Source organism: Lissotriton vulgaris, chromosome 1_1 (genome assembly GCF_964263255.1).
Source record: "Lissotriton vulgaris chromosome 1_1, aLisVul1.2, whole genome shotgun sequence".
Classification (NCBI taxonomy): Eukaryota; Metazoa; Chordata; class Amphibia; order Caudata; family Salamandridae; genus Lissotriton; species Lissotriton vulgaris.
This window is the reverse complement of record NC_141685.1, coordinates 1,013,612,109-1,013,628,107: the sequence shown is the minus strand read 5'-3', so window position 1 is coordinate 1,013,628,107 and position 15,999 is coordinate 1,013,612,109. Positions and strand designations below refer to the sequence as shown.

The 15,999-nt window shown below is 45.3% G+C and overlaps 1 protein-coding gene across 2 annotated transcripts in view; it reads right to left on the bottom strand.

The window, feature by feature from the left end:
* The window catches only part of GMIP (GEM interacting protein), a 353,361-nt gene that overhangs the window by 234,072 nt on the left and 103,290 nt on the right, over positions 1-15,999 (bottom strand). For both annotated transcript variants that reach the window (XM_086961370.1, XM_086961381.1), the window contains exon 2: positions 5,769-5,912. In XM_086961370.1, coding sequence (XP_086817496.1) covers positions 5,769-5,912 — 144 coding nt within the window. The remainder of the gene's footprint in view (positions 1-5,768; positions 5,913-15,999) is intronic.

Genomic DNA, 15,999 nt, shown 5'->3' with positions numbered 1-15,999 from the left:
TGTATGTACACACAACCCAGCTTGAAGATTTGATAAGAACCATCCACATCATACAAGAACCAATGGAAAGCGTAAAGAGACCTAGTCACCTCTGTCAAAGTCTACTGGAAGAGACAACCATTTATCCATGATACATTTTTAAGGACATTGTAGAGTATCTGCAAACAATCTAATGGAACCTTTTTTGTGACATTTTCAAATTCCAGCTCCATCGCATAAGTCATAGGTTAAAAGTCCAAAAGCCGTAACACACAAAAAACCTTAGGGCTGGAAGCGAAGATGGACATCTCAGGGGCTGAACATGTCGATATTTATCAAATTTACATGCAAGATATCCTAGCAGCACCGACTAAGGTTTCACACCTGCTTCTTATCCCTCAGGGTCCCCAGAGCCTCTCTTCCTATCTAGGTTAATGAAATGGCACCAACAATTTAGAATTATCCTTTATCAGGGCATAATTATGATTCACTTTGTAGAATGTGGTATGTTGGTTTAATTCAGCCGGAGGGATAGCGCAATCAGATGAGGTTTCGCTGTTGAACAATTTACAAAGTGGCAATCACCCAGTAGCAAGTCTGAATTCCGGCAGGGCAAACTCTGCCTTTCATCCTCCAGGCAGTCGGTAGTTTGAGTCCTATAAATTGGACAGTAGTAACATCTATAATTTACAACACCTTAGAAATGGCAGAAGTGTGGTATGAAGAGGTGTATAAAAACATATTATTAGTATGTATTGATGATTGTTATTCTCAGAATAGCATGAATTGAATGAACTGTCCCCACTTGGGAAAACAAGGATCAAAAGGGAAGGGATAGATGTTGTATCCCGATAGATAAAAGGAAACTTAGGTACTATTAAAAGGATTTTACCTTGCACCCCTAGTTCCCACACTGGTGCACTCTGACCAGAATGGCTTTGTGCCCACCCGCAGCACGTCCTACAACATACGCCGCTTCTTCAGAGTCCAACGCTATGCGACCTCCACCTGGCCACACTCAGGGTGCATAATACTTGATCTTGAAAAGGCGTTTGACTCGGTGGAGTGGCCCTTTCTCCTCCAAGTGCTCGAAAAGTATGAGCTGGGCGACGCCTATATTCAGATGGTGGGGCTCCTCTACCAGGCACCCGAGGTGCGAGTCCGGACTGGGCGGCTATTCTCTGACAGAATAAGGATTGGGAGAGGCACCAGGCAGGGATGTCCCCTCTCTCCCCTGATATTCGCACTCGTGATGGAGCCATTGGCGGAACTGCTCCGGACCTCCGGTGCCGCCTGGGGTATCCCACTGGCGGATGGAACCCACTCGGTGTCTCTGTATGCCGATGACTTACTGTTATATATCAGGGACCTCACCCATATACCTACGACACTCACAGACATCTTTCGGGTGTTCGGGGACATGTCAGGGCTCCGCGTCAACTGGTCAAAATCAGGGGTCTATGCGTTCAGTGACACTATGCCACAATGTGATGTGCGAATGATGGGAGAGAAGCTTCGATGGCACCCGACGGTATTCCGGTACTTAGGGATCCTCGTATATTGGGACCCCGTCGATCTCCTAGAGGGTAACCTTGTGAGAGCCATCTCCTCGCTGTCAGCCCAGGTCACGTTCTGGAACTCCCTCCCATTGAATGTGCCGGCCCGAGTGGCACTGACGAAGATGATAATGCTCCCCCGGCTCCTCTACTTTTATGCTAACCTTCCGGTGTATGTGCCGACGCGCATATTCAAGGGGTTGGAAACCCTCACCAGGCGCCTTATCTGGAATAAAGGACGCCCCCGGTGGCATTGAGGACCCTCTATGCGGCCACGAATCTGGAGGCCTGGCGGTTCCCAATCAGGAACTATATTACCTAGCGGCCCAGTTGCAGTGGGTTGCCTATTGGCTGAGTGGCAAGAACCTGATGGACACGGCCACGGAGGACACTACCTTGTCCCCAACTCAGGTACTGACGCTCTTCCACCCCCTGACACAGGGCCGGCCTCCCAACCAGATCCATTTAGCTGTCGCAAGGCAGTGCTTTATGCGAAGCCTCAGACTCACCAAAAGCACGGTGCCATATGCCCCGAACCTGCCGCTGCTGGGGACCCCCTGGGGGAATGGCGTGCTGTCTTCAACCGTGCTGCGCAGTTGGACTGCCGCAGACTTGGACGGTCTAGGTGACTTGTATAGTGATGGGGAGCTACTGCCCTTCGAGACTCTGACTGCCGACACCGGTCTGCCAGCGGGACAGTTTCTGACGCATGCGAGGCTTCTCCGAGTGCTGACAGAGACATGGGGAGACCTGACTCACGAGCCGACCACACATATGCTCGTACAGTACCTACATGTGATGGGCGATGGTTCCCATTTGGTGCACTGGCTGGCACAGGCGCTGAACTATCATACTCAATTCTCCTCCCAACGGCTGAGAGAGAAATGGACGGCCGACCGGGGTAGTGAATGGACGGACAAACAGTGGGCCGCAGTACTGGCTGGCGCAAGGAACATTCCTCGCAATGCGAGATTTAAGATCATCCAATATTACATAATACACCGTGCGTATTTATCCCCGGACAAACTGAATCGCTACTTTGGCCTCGCCTCTTCAGCATGTCCCAGGTACGGACTCCTGAACTCGGACCTGCTACACACACTCTGGAGCTGCACTCACCTCACCATGTACTGGTCGGCGGTCACTGACACGTTAGCGGCGGCCACGGGCGATACCCTCCCCAAGACGTGGGAAGTGTGCCTGCTGGGACTCTACAAGAGAACCAAGCAGTCCAAACTACAGGCACGTTTCTGGGACCTAGGGCTCATTACGGCTAAGCGGCTCATCACGAAACGCTGGAAGAATAATGCCCCCCGCGACCTGCAGACTGGCGTCGCTCATTTGCCAACTGGGCTGGCGCAGAGAGCGTGACTTTACACAGGGAAGAGACAGCGGGCCTTCGTATGTACCCAATTGCCCAAGAGTGGGACACTACCCTGACTGCATACCATCGGGCTTGTACCCAGGCGGGTATTACATGACCGCCTCGTCACGGAGCAGTGATAGACCAGTCATCCTCTGCCCCAGCATGCCGCTCCCCCCCTCTCCCCCCCCCCCGGCCGTTGGGGTAACGCCCAGCAAACTCTACTTGCTATCATTCCCTCCCACCGCCTTATGGCCGCAGCGATCCTCGATCCATGACCACTCCCGCCCCCACACAGTCCATACATGGCGTCACATACGCCGTTAGGGTCACTGATACACTACTGTACACGCTAACAGTAGTCCGACCATTGTTGAAGTGTTTTCCCTCCTATTTTCGTTATTTCCCTATTGTTTCTCTTGATTGGCAGTTAGCTTGTTTCTGCTGTGCTCACAATGATGTTAATCTTCCCCGCCCCGTTTACCCTTTCTACAATGTTTATTGAATACTGCCACGATCACAAGACTATAGCCCAGTGAACCATAAGGCACTGTGGGATGTGATTCCTGTCTTTGACTTCATCCGTGCCAACCAGGGAACGCAGCCTAGGATAAACGTTGTTGGCTAACATGACCACCTTGGTCCTTCTGCAGTGACTGCAACCCAAGATTTCTCCTGGAACTGATAATTACGGACTAATGCATCTTCCCTGGCTACTGTTTATTTTCACCTATATGTGACCGACATGTCGAAAATGTTACTGACTGGGCAATGCTTGTAGTTTATGTGACATTGTATGATCTATTGGCTTATTACTTGTGAAATTAAATAAAATCTGGGACCGTTGGTCTAAAAAAAAAAAAAAATTAAAAGGATTTTATACAAAAATTGCTCCAGGCACACTTAGACAAGTTCCCTGTGAAAGTGCCACCAACTGAGCACTTACACCTTTTATCCATGGCGCAGTGAAGACACTACAGTGATTATCACTGTTTGTAAAGTGTCGTGATGCAAAGAATTAACCTGGCATGCCCTGAGCGGTAATGTGTTTCCTTCTTGTTGTGACAGGTGTGCAAAAACTTAACCACTTGAAGTTAATCTGGAGAAGGGCGGGACCATCTAAACTAAGAAACATTAGGAGCACCATTCAAGGACAGGGCTGGGCCCAGTGACGCGGCCAGCTGCAGGCAGAAGGGAATGTTGTTCTACTGTCTAGAATGCTGATGGCTGTCTGAGTATGCCCAACCGGAGATAGGGATGCATGTCAACATATCGAGGTCAATAATCTCGAGCTGTGCATATTTCGACTCTACAGTATCGACAGCCAACATATTGTCAAGGTAAGCATACACAGGGACGTATGGATTAGGTATTATTAACTCCACATCTGCATATCTTCATTATATGTTGGGAGGAGATGTAGGTGGATATTCAGAACTTGGTATTTTGATAGAACACCCTCATAGATAAGATATATTCCATTATTATGTCCAAACAAAAGGTAACCAGAGATAGACAAGAATGCCACTGTAAAGGTGGAATGGAAAGGAAAGACGAAACTCTGACATCTAGGTAGAGCGCAGTGTAGCTAGGCATGCGCTCAATAGGATAACCATCTACTTCCAGTAAAGAGCAAGAAAACATGCACAAAGAATTGCTAATACTGAAGTGAAATCCAATGGAATCCATTCAAGGGAACATTTCCTATCTGAAAAGACCCAGAAGATTCACGCATTCCCGGGCAGGGGAAAATCAAGGAAAGGTGCACAGTAGAAGTGAGACCTTTAGTGGGGGCGGGAGAGGGGTGCAACAGAGCCATGTGCTAGAATGACACCTGTGGTTAAAACTGCATAGTGTGTCGTCCAAGCTCCGTACTCGCTCACTGACATTGAGGCGCTCAGGGCAGTAGAGCTGCGCATGCTCTAAACAAGACTACTTGCATTGGAACATTCTCCAAGAGCCTATGCTCTGTCTGCCAAGGGTCTAACGGGCTTTAGAAAGATGCCTGACTTAGGCTGGGAGCATTTACGCATTGCTATGGACTCAAGGGTGCAATGTGTCTGCAGTTTGTTGTCTAAAGAGAATCTGTTGGGCTCCTGATCACAAGTGTGAGTCTGGATACCATGCTGTATGCAGTGGACCTGTCCAGGCCTTCTTCTGGAGGTACGGGGTTCTCCTAGTCCATCTTTCTCCCACTCAGTATGAAATATTAGTGAAGTGACACCGGTGTGTCTGGAAAGAGGGGCGTATTAGATCACAGTTTCATAAGGGCAGCCCACAGGCACAATGGCATGAACCACACAAAGGTTGCACCAAATAGCAGAAACAGACTACCCACAATTACCATGAGTGCCAAGCATTGATCTCTGTTTTAGGACAGGGGTTCTAGAAAGTGTACCTTCATCTACTCAGGACGGAGGACGCAGGAAGCTTCCATTCGGGGTAGCGGACCCCAGAGGCTTACTTGCAGCTGCTTGAGGTAGGCGACCCAAGAGACTTCTTGTCCGCTAGTCACTGCACGAAGCCCAGAGAGATTTCTCGCAACTTTTTAGAGCTTGCGGGCCAGGGAAGCTCTCCCTCAGTCACTCATGGAAAGCTCTCTCACGCATGCTCTGAGCAGTAAAGCAAGAGATGCAATCTTTCAGTGGTTGGTACAAGGATTCTTTGAGGCAAATCATCTCAACAGTCAAGGAAGGGAAAACATGGGTCTGGACAAACCCATTAGAATACTCCATGTACTATTTCACTCTACGACATTGCAGACCGCCCTCCGCAACACCAGGATTGGTTTCCAATGAAACCTTTTCTTCATCATAATAACCACTGTTTCAGAAGAGTGCATTGACACGTGGATAAGTACCGGCACCTACCATTGATCTTCTCAATGAGGGAGGTTGTGGCCGCCTGGATGCTGCTAGCGTTCAAAGTGGGGTACTCGGCCAGGAAGAAGCATATGGCCTGCAGGAGCTCAGTAAGTTCCTCCTCCATCGCATCCTTAGAGGGGGGCACACACCCTAGAAAGAAAGGAAAAACACAGCAACACTGTTAGATGATTGTTCTTTTGAGGGTAATTGTGCCTCTTTACCTTCCATTTTCAGAAATAAAATAAAAGCCCATTCATGTAATTAGTTTGTGTCATTTCTTCACAATGATAAATAATCCAGTTCCCATGTTCACTTGTCTGAGAACCCACCTTAACTGTTGGTCTTTGCAAGGTTTGTCTCCCCTCTTTACTTCTGTTAGTTTTGTGATGGTTGAGTGACCTTGCTGACGTCATGTCTATAGATCTAGGAGGTAATGTCCTGCTTAAAAAGCAGGGATGGGGGTGTGAGGTGCACTAGAGACCCTCCGCGGTGTAACCTCTCATCTCCGGGTGGCGATGTCACACTGCAGGCATCTGTTTCAGTAGACTGACTCTTAACATAACCTTTTAGATTTGAATCAAGATACGATCTCTGTAGGTTGTGACCTTCATTGAGAACACTCACAGGAACATAATCTCCTACGACCCAACAGCCTCCAGCATTTCTAGTCACCGGAGACAAGTGGCATGCCTGGGGACAACTCACCGTCATCCAGTATTCTACAGCAACCGCAGACTCTGAACAGTCCTAAATCTAGCACCAAAACCCTTTCTGCTGTTTCTGCAAACACAATTGGGTCAATTGAATGCTAAACATTGAATTTGACCGCTGTCTCTGACAGAGATACACAGAGTAACTTTATAAGTTGTAAGGTTGCAGCTATTATTTTCATACAGTGACTACATTTTTCGATTCATAAAATTCTCAAAGACTATGCACTAAAAATCAATGCAAATCGTACATTTCTGTGCATGACGTGCCCATGGAATATTGAAATCACAATATCAATAGGACACAGTATCATGGACAGAACATCAAAAGCAAAATATCAACAGTACAGCATCCGTTTTAAGACATCCTCATTGCTCACTCGTCACCTCTACTTTTCATCCCTTATTCTCGTCTATCATCCCTACTTCTCTTCCACCATCCCTACTTCAAATCCCCCATCCCTGCTTCTCATCCCTACTTCTCAACCGTTATCCCTACTTCTCATCTACCACCCCTATATTTTATTCATCATCCCTACTTTTCATCCATCATCCCTACTTCTCATCCATACTTCTCTCCCATCCATACTTCTCTTCCATCCACCCTACTTCTAATCACTTACCTTGCTTCTCGTCCCTACTTCTCAATCACCATCCCTTCTTCTCTTTTATCAGCCCTATGTCTCATCCCTGCTTCTCATCCATCATCCCTACTTCTCATCCATCAGCTCTACATCTAATTCCTACTTCTATCCATCATCCTTACTTTTCATCCATCAGGGTTACTTACTTCTCATCTCTCATTCCTACTTCTCATCTAAACTTCTAATCCATCATCCTTACTTCTCATGTATCATCCCTACTTCTCATCCCAACTTTTCATCCATCATCCCTACTGCTTTTCCATCATCCCTATTTCTCAGACCTTCTTCTCAGCCACAATCCCTACTTCTCATCCATGATCCCTACTTCTCATCCCTACTTCTCATCCATCATCCCCATTTCTCTTCCAAACGCCCTGCTTCTCATCTCTCATTCCTACTTCTCATCCCAACTTCTCATCTATCATCCCTACTTCTAATGTATCATCCCTACTTCTCATCCCTGCTTCTCATCCCAACTTCTCATCCATAATTCTCACTTCGCATCTATCAACCCCCTTCTCATCCCTATTTCTCATCCATCATCCCTACTTCTCATTCCTCATTCCTACTTCTCATCCATCATCCGTACTGCTTTTCTAATAACCCCTACTTCTTATTCCCTCTTCTCAGCCATAATCCCTACTTCTCACCCATCATCCTTTCTTCTCATTCCTTACTTCTCTTCCATCACCCCTACTTCTTATCCCTACTTCTCATCCATCATCTCTACGTCTTATTCATCATCTCTATTTTTCATCCATCATCCATACTTCTCATCACAAACAGCCTGATTCATCAAGCTAATTTGCGCTCGCAAAGGGCCAGAATCTGAGAATCTGGCCCTTTGTGAGTGCGATTTTTGCATTTGCAATTCATCATCCCAAATGCAAAAATCGGTAATAGCGATTTTGCTATTTTGCGAGGAATTACATTTAAGGAATCTCGATTTGAGATTCCCTAAATGCAATTCATCATCCATTTTAAAATTGCGAATTCGCAATTTCGGCCCGCTATTTACCGCAAGGTCAAACCTCATGGTAAATAGCGAAAACTTAGAAAAATGCTTTTAAAAGCATTTTTCTAAGTTGCATGTTGCACACACACATGTCCTTTAGACATGTGTGTGCGCAACACCTGTTTAAATTTGCATTTAAGGGGTGCTACAGGGTGTCCTTTGGACACCACCTGGCACCCTTAAAATCGCTATCTTATTTGCGATTAGCTAATTGCTAATCGCAAATAAGGAATACTCCCCATTCATTCCTATGGGCCTTTTGGCCCATAGGAATGAATGGGGAGTTATTCCTTATTTGCGATTAGCAATTTGCTAATCGCAAATAAGGAATATGTAGGAATCACATTTTTATTTGCGATTCCTACATGAATCCCGTTTTGCGAGCCTGTAATAGCGATTCCTTATGAATCGCTATTACAGACTCGCAAAACGGGTCTTTCATGAATCAGGCTGATAGCCTCATCCATCATTCCTACTTCTCAGTCCTCAACCCTTAGTTATACCAACACACCATTCAATGTTGTGAAACACCCCTTGACACTGATTGGTTGGCAACAACCAATCAGGCTACATTCTATTGGCATAGCCACTGAAAAAACAACCTTCTCATTGCACATGCTGGTTGAGGACAGAGGAGAGGAAATACAACTGGCGTGTGCATCCAGTGAATCCAAAGATGTACAGCATTTTGTTTTTATGTAAGTAAGTAGTTTTCTGGTTAAAAAGGCCTCTGTGAAAGGCTTTCATTTGTGGGAAGACAAGCAGGGCCAGACTGGGAACCCAAAGCAGCTCTGGCAAATTTTGTCATACCAGCCCCCATACGGTGCATAGCGAGCGAGTCTAACCACTACAAAGGAGGTTTGGGGGGCCTCTCTCTCAAAGAAAATCTGGGAATAAATGGCAAACATTGTACATTCTACAACACATTTAGCATTATATACACAATTGTATTGTCTTTAAATCATAGTAAATAATGACATTACAGTGCACAAGGATGCCACAATCTTTTTTGGAACTCTTCAATGATTCCCCCACTATCACCCTCCAACAGTGGCTCTCATCTCGCCTTAAAACCTTTCTCACATGTATTTAATTTGTTTTATCGCGCCTCTCATACCAGTGTAGGGCGTTGGAGCATTTTACATCATACACACATACAGAGACAATGAGTCATATGTATGTAAATCAGGGTACAGAAAACATCACATAAGACAATGGGGGCTCAAGGTGTAGGATCCACATATCATCCGTGCTAGTAGGCATTTTTTAAGAGTAATTGGTCGGGGAAGCACAAACTCAGGATTCAGAACGTAAGGGTTGAATTTACTCATAAGAACTTATTTCTACACAAAAGAAATAGCAGAAGTTTCTTACCAGGATTACGATTGTAACATATGAACTGCACAGTAACAAAATGATCTCTGTGACAAAAGCAGCAACCCACTGAGCTATGCACATAAAATACTATTCTGTGATCTGCATCTTACCATCTGCGCTACCTTAGATGAGTCAAACTGCCACTAGACAACACTCAGATCTCTCTCCAGCAGGTACATTAATCACCAGAGTTATCCTGGCACTTTTATTGTTGCCTGAAAACTGCTGGATATACAAAGAACACTGCAGTGCTTCTGAAAATGCTGTGCTGCTACAAAACCAGCCCTCAGTACCCAGTGGAAACACCTGATGCCAGGTATGGCAAGTTGGCCTTGAAGACAAGAGGCCTCCTGCATAAGCCATAAATCAACACTGGGGGCCTTATTTATGAAGGCCTTGCGCCGCCGGTGCGTCACTTTTTCCCATTTTAAAAGTGGCGCACCGGCGGCGCAAGTGCTTCATAAATAAGGCCCTGGGAGCGAGAAAGCTATACAGTTCATCAGGAAACCTTTTCTGGTTTCAGTTTCATATGTAACAACTCTGTCCAGGCTTTGGTCTTCTTGGTTTCCTGCACAACTGAAGCCCAGCCCACGACATCTGCAAACTGCAAGGATAGAAAGGAGCACAGCTCTCAAAGCTAAAGGCAGCCTCAGACTAAAGCATTTTCTTTGTTACAAATAAAACTGAAACCAGAAACGATTTCTGATGAGCTGTAAATAGCCTGTCGCTAAGAGTTGATTTTAAAAAATGTCCTTGTTACAATGTTAAAGGGAAATCAGACAAGGTTTCTGATGACATGTATACCCCTGTCTCCAAGTGTTAATTTATGGCCCAAGCGAGGACCCTTGTCTTTCCTAAACCATCAGAGCTTTCTGCAGAGGCCTGTGCAAATAAAAGTCACTTAAATAAAATGAAATGCTGTAGATCCTTGGATTCATTGGAAGCAAACTGCACAGTGTGCAATGAGAAGGCCATTTTATTCAGTGGCTAGATCAGTAAAATGCAGCCCCCTCTCTTAATTCTCATTGGCTGTTCCCAAACAATCACTGTGAAGGTGTGTTTCACAATACTGAAAGTGTGCTGGTATGGCTGAGGGATGAGGAATGAGAAGTAGGGATGATGGACAAAGTATGAGAAGTTGGGATGAGACGTAGGGAAGATGGGTGAGAGGATGGGATGACCAGTAGGGATAAGAAATAGAGATAATGAATGATGGATGAGAAATAGGGATGAGAAGCATGGAGGATGGATGAGAAGTAAAGAAGATGAGTGAGAAGTATGGATGATGGATGAGAAGTAGTGATGATGAATGATGGGTCAGAAGTAGGGTTAATGGCTGATGCCTGAGAATTAAGGAAGATGAATGAGAAGTAGGAATGAGCAGCAGGGGTGAGAAGTAGAATTGATGGAAGAGAAGTAGAGATGATGGATAATAAGTAGGGATGATGGACGGGATGAGTCATGAAAAGAAGAGATGATGGAAGAGAAATAGGGATAAGAAGCAGGGATGAGAAGTAGGGATGATGGATCAGGGATAAGAAGTAGGGATGCTGTAAGAGAAGTAAGGAGGATGGGTCAGAAGTAGGGATAAGAAGTATGAATGATGGATGAGAAGCAGGGAAGAGAAGCAGGGATGAGGAATGAGAAGTGGGTATGATGGAAGAGAAGTAGGGATACTGGATGACAAGTAAGAATGATAGTTGAGAAGTAGGGATGATAGATTAAAAGTAGGGGTGAGAAGTAGGATTGACAAGTAGAGGTGATGAATGAGAAGTAGGGATGAGAAACAGGGAGGAGGAATGAGAAGTAGGGTTAATGGAAGAGAAGCATGGATGATGGATGAGAAATCGGGATGAGGAGTGAGGATGTATGTGCCTACGCAACACATATATCTTTAAGGTACGTAGATGTGAAGTTAGGATTAGTAAATCCATACTTCCATTTATGCATATACTTTTTGGTATTTTTTTTTCCCTCGATATTCTGTCCTTGATATTCTTGAACCACAATCTTGTTGGTGTCGATATTCAGTAGTACAACCTTGTGTATGTAATCCACATGCCAAGATTAAGCTTAAAATTGAGTGAAATAATATTCTTTCTCCTTGTAGAAACCCGTTTCCATGTGGATTAGTTCCTGCTTGTACACTCCTTTAAATATGAAGGTATTGATCATTTTTCACACATAATATGCACACTTATTGCAATATTTTTTACCCAAACTGTTGCCCTGTAATGTTAGTTGACAGTGAATCAACCCCAATCAGTTAGTTACTTCCATCATTCTACCTTCTCACCAGTCAACAAGTCCTCTTTGTTTCGTCAGCATGACAATCTCCATGCATAAGCAAAACATAATTTAATCCTCTAATCTATCCTTTATTTGTCTGATATCCTTTGTGAAGTATAAACAAACCACAAATATACAAAACATAGAGTTAATGTTTGGCGGTGCCTTCCAAAAAATGTTCCACATTACAAGTTTGAGAAGCATTGGCAATTCCAATAGGTCTGGCTTCTATATCAACATGCCTTGTCACTCATTGATGGGTTTACACACTCAAGAAGTCATCATCATACAGGCACTCTGTCACTCATTCATGGCAATCATGCAGCTACTCATCCATCCACTGACTCATTCTTGCATTCACATTCAGTTATCTCCACAAACACAATAAAGAAAACATTCAAACTCAACAACTAATGATTGGTGGGCATATGCTTGCAATAACAAATACAATTATACATGGCAGAGGATGGCTGTCTTTCAGTGGTTTTGTATATAGTGTATCGTTGTTTTAAAGCTCCAGCATGGATGTCATGTTTAGAAGGAAAATGGTGGCCCTCTTGAAATGGTTAAACAATACACTACAAACAATACCAGTTTATAGTAGTCGCGTGATCTAGAGACATTGGTTGCACCGGACGCGTCACATTGCGGAAGAAGTGATCAGGAAGCAAGCGACCCGTTAGCACTGTCTGGAGAGCTGAAGTTTGCTGTAAAATATGAAAATACAAAGTGCGAAGGAAATACATAAAAGGGGACCTATCATTTTTTTCATGCTCCCTTGCCCTTTGCAGCCTTGCTTTTCCATCCTTTTACCGAATTCCATTCTGATTTCCCAGTTTCAGTATGTAGGGGGAATCCCAGAACACCACTTCTGTGCAATGTCTCTTTTTGCGGCCTTGTAACCCAAGTTTATCAGTTGTTTTTGGTAGTGTGAATGGTCGGTTTGTTCCCACAACCCCAGGAGTGCCATCTTTGGTGTGAGTGCCAAGGGTAGTTCTGTTGCTTCCTCTAATGAGTTCCCCACCACTTGCCAGAATGTTTTCATGCGGGGGCAGCTCCACAGTGTGTGTAGTAAGATACCCTCTAAGCCACAGCCTCTAAAGAAGGGATACTCAAAGACAGCCCATGGTCGCATGCATCCCTCCTGACCTTTAATTGCACCACCCTGGTGACCAACAGCACTGGGCTGCTATTCGCTTGACAGAGCAGGAACATTCGGAAAGCTGTCAAACAAATGGGCAAGCATTTATTTACACGTTAACTAAAGTAACAGTAAAGGAGAAAAGGTGTTCTAGACAACTTATCTTTAGACACACCTTTAGTTTTAAAGACATCTTGCACTAAACATGTAAAAACATGATAAACTCTTTCCAAACTTAAAAAAAAGTGAATTTTATTAAGATGCGTGAGTGTTTTACCTTAGTAGATCAGATTATATCACTGTATTGAGAGGCATATATAAGCAGTGCTCATTTTCAAACATGATGTTGGAAACATTCATGCCGCCTCATACTGATAACAATGCTTTTAGTGAACATTGTGTGTAACCTTGGTTTTTATATAATTGGAACAATATTATAGTTATTAAATAAAAAACAAGGGATGGTTTTGTACATCACGCATCCTGAACTCATATATTTTAAGGGCTCTCATATGTATTAATGAAGAAATAGGAGATAAAGTGAAATTAACCAATTGCCTAGGATTTCACAATTTCGTCAAGTGGGGAAGCCATGACTAATAACAGATTTTCTGTTTTCACATTTTGCAGTTCAGCCAACAGATGAGTATCTCTTTCTCTCTCACATTTTACATTAGAAGCTAATAATCTGGCTTTAAGTCTTGGTGCATGCGAAAAGAGCGTTGGTGGCAGACAGAATTCATGTGAACACTCGGTTTGTTGTTCACACCATTCATCTGCTTCACGTCCCCTTTTCATCACCCTGACCCTTGCATTGCTGGCATTGGTGCAGCCCTCAGGCATGCCACAGACGGTAGTTGGTGGCACCCCGGGCAATATTTGCGAGTACCCATGCTCTAAGGCAATCAGCATCACCCACTTCTTATCCACCTGACCATCCAGGAGTCTGATTTCTAACAGGGAATCTTTTTGCGCTTCTTCTTTTAAAGACATACACTCTCTGAGTGCATGACGCAGCTGGCCATAGTGCATCCACTGTGTTTCTGACATCTAATATTCTTGCCTTAAGTAGGTGAAAGGGACTACCCCATTTGCATCCCAGACATTTGCCAATGTAGACAAACCAATGGCGTCCCAACCCGAAAACCCTTGCAGAGCTATTACCGACTGAAGTCTGGTGCCCTCTCATAATGGCGTTTTTGGTGTTAGTTGGCGATTCCAACTCATTTCCTTGGTTAATTTCTTCCATGTGCCCACTACTATCCTCGTCACCGGGCACGTATTGGAGATAATCTACCCCTGTACATTGCATGTAGATGACTCGTTGCTCCCATTACTGCCCTGTCGCATTTAAACGCTGGGTCATTCCAGTGTATGTATGCCCAGTCGTTCACTACACTTAATTTTGCTGCCTCATAATATTGCCATACATTTGGCAGGGCTACACCTCCTTCATATTTTGACCTTTGCAGAACTCTAAAGGCTATCTGAGATTATGCCCTAGGCAACTATAACTCTCACCCTTGTCATGCACAGTTAACTCATAAAAAATGTTACACCAAACGTTGCAGTGAGATTATCAATGATCTCATAGAAGATGTCATCAGTGATGTAATATGCCGGGTAATTAGCAGTGCATCGCGGGGCGACAGCTACAGTTACCTTAGGCCACGAGTTATAGTTACCTGAGATAACTCCAACTAAAATGGCTGAATTTCTATGAATTTCTGTGTGCAAAATCCAACCCTAATATAACGTCCCTGTAACCTTTGGTTTTTTAGTGAATTGATAAGTTTAAAAAAAATTCTATTTCCTAACTATAACGCCCTTGTAAACTTTGTTTCTTTCAGTGAATTTCTAGTTTTTTTTAACATAGAGTAATATTTAATTACCTTAAATTATTCCAACCGCCAGCAAGCACGCCCTGTGGCCAAAAGCGGGGTTGGCTGCAGGGCCTGGCCCATGTGTGGTGGGGAGTTAGTTCCCAGGCCCAGTGGACAAACCCCCCAAAGGCAGTTGACCCGGGAGGAAGGCACGCATCCCCTCTCCCTGAGTCAATTTCAGCCCTGGTGACCCCATCCCCCAGGGCCCGGCATATTTTGTGGGGAAGGGGGCATGTGCCAATCTTTCTGCGCCCATTTTGGTGTATTTTATTTAGGGGAGGGGTTTGTCCCCTCACTCCCTGGGCCATTTCTGACCCGAGGACCCCATTTCCAAGGGCCTACAATGCAGTTATGGGGCAGAGGGGCACTCAGCCTCCCTCCCTGGGTAAATTTTGTTCCTGGGGACGCCATATCCCGGGGCCAGTCATATTGTAAACTAGGAGGGGGGCATGCTAACCCTTCCTGGGCTGATTTCTGCCCTGGGGACCCCATCCTCTGGGGCTCAGCACCTTTTGTAACTCAGGAGGTAGGCACAAAGTAACCCCCCGGCCGATTTTGGCCTTGGGGACCCCATTCCCTTGGGCTAGACCCATTATTAAAGGCAGAATGGGGTCCCCCTTCCCAGGCCAATTTTGGCCCCTACGGTCCCATCCTCTGGGGCCCTGCCAACAAATGGTGGGAGCTCTAGTGTCCACCAAGGGCACCCACCGGACCAGCATCCAGCAGGAGCAAACGCCCGCACAGATCAGCTAAAAATGCATCTCCCTGCGGGTAGGAGCAATATTCAGATCTAGTTCCCTGCCTGCATCACTACTGGCAGGGAAACAGATCTGAACTCCGCTTCTAGCTAGTGACAGCTTTTTAAAACAGCTGGGAACGGAGTACATGTTTGCTATTGCAAGGTGGGAGCTTTGAAATTGCTCCCGGCAAGCAATGACAAATATCTGTTTCCCTGCCCGTGCTAAATCGGGCAGTAAAACTGCTATATCCCGGTAGTGGGCATCCTGGGTCATAGCAGGAGTTGGCCCTAGGGGATATGTCCCCAAGGCCATGATTGGCTCTGAGAGGGTTTGCTGCACAAACCCCCTCCCCTTTGCTATTCTGGCCAGTCCCTAGGCTATGGGTTCCCTGGGGCCGAAATCGGCCCACGGAGGGGGGTGCATGTCTCCTCTCTCTAT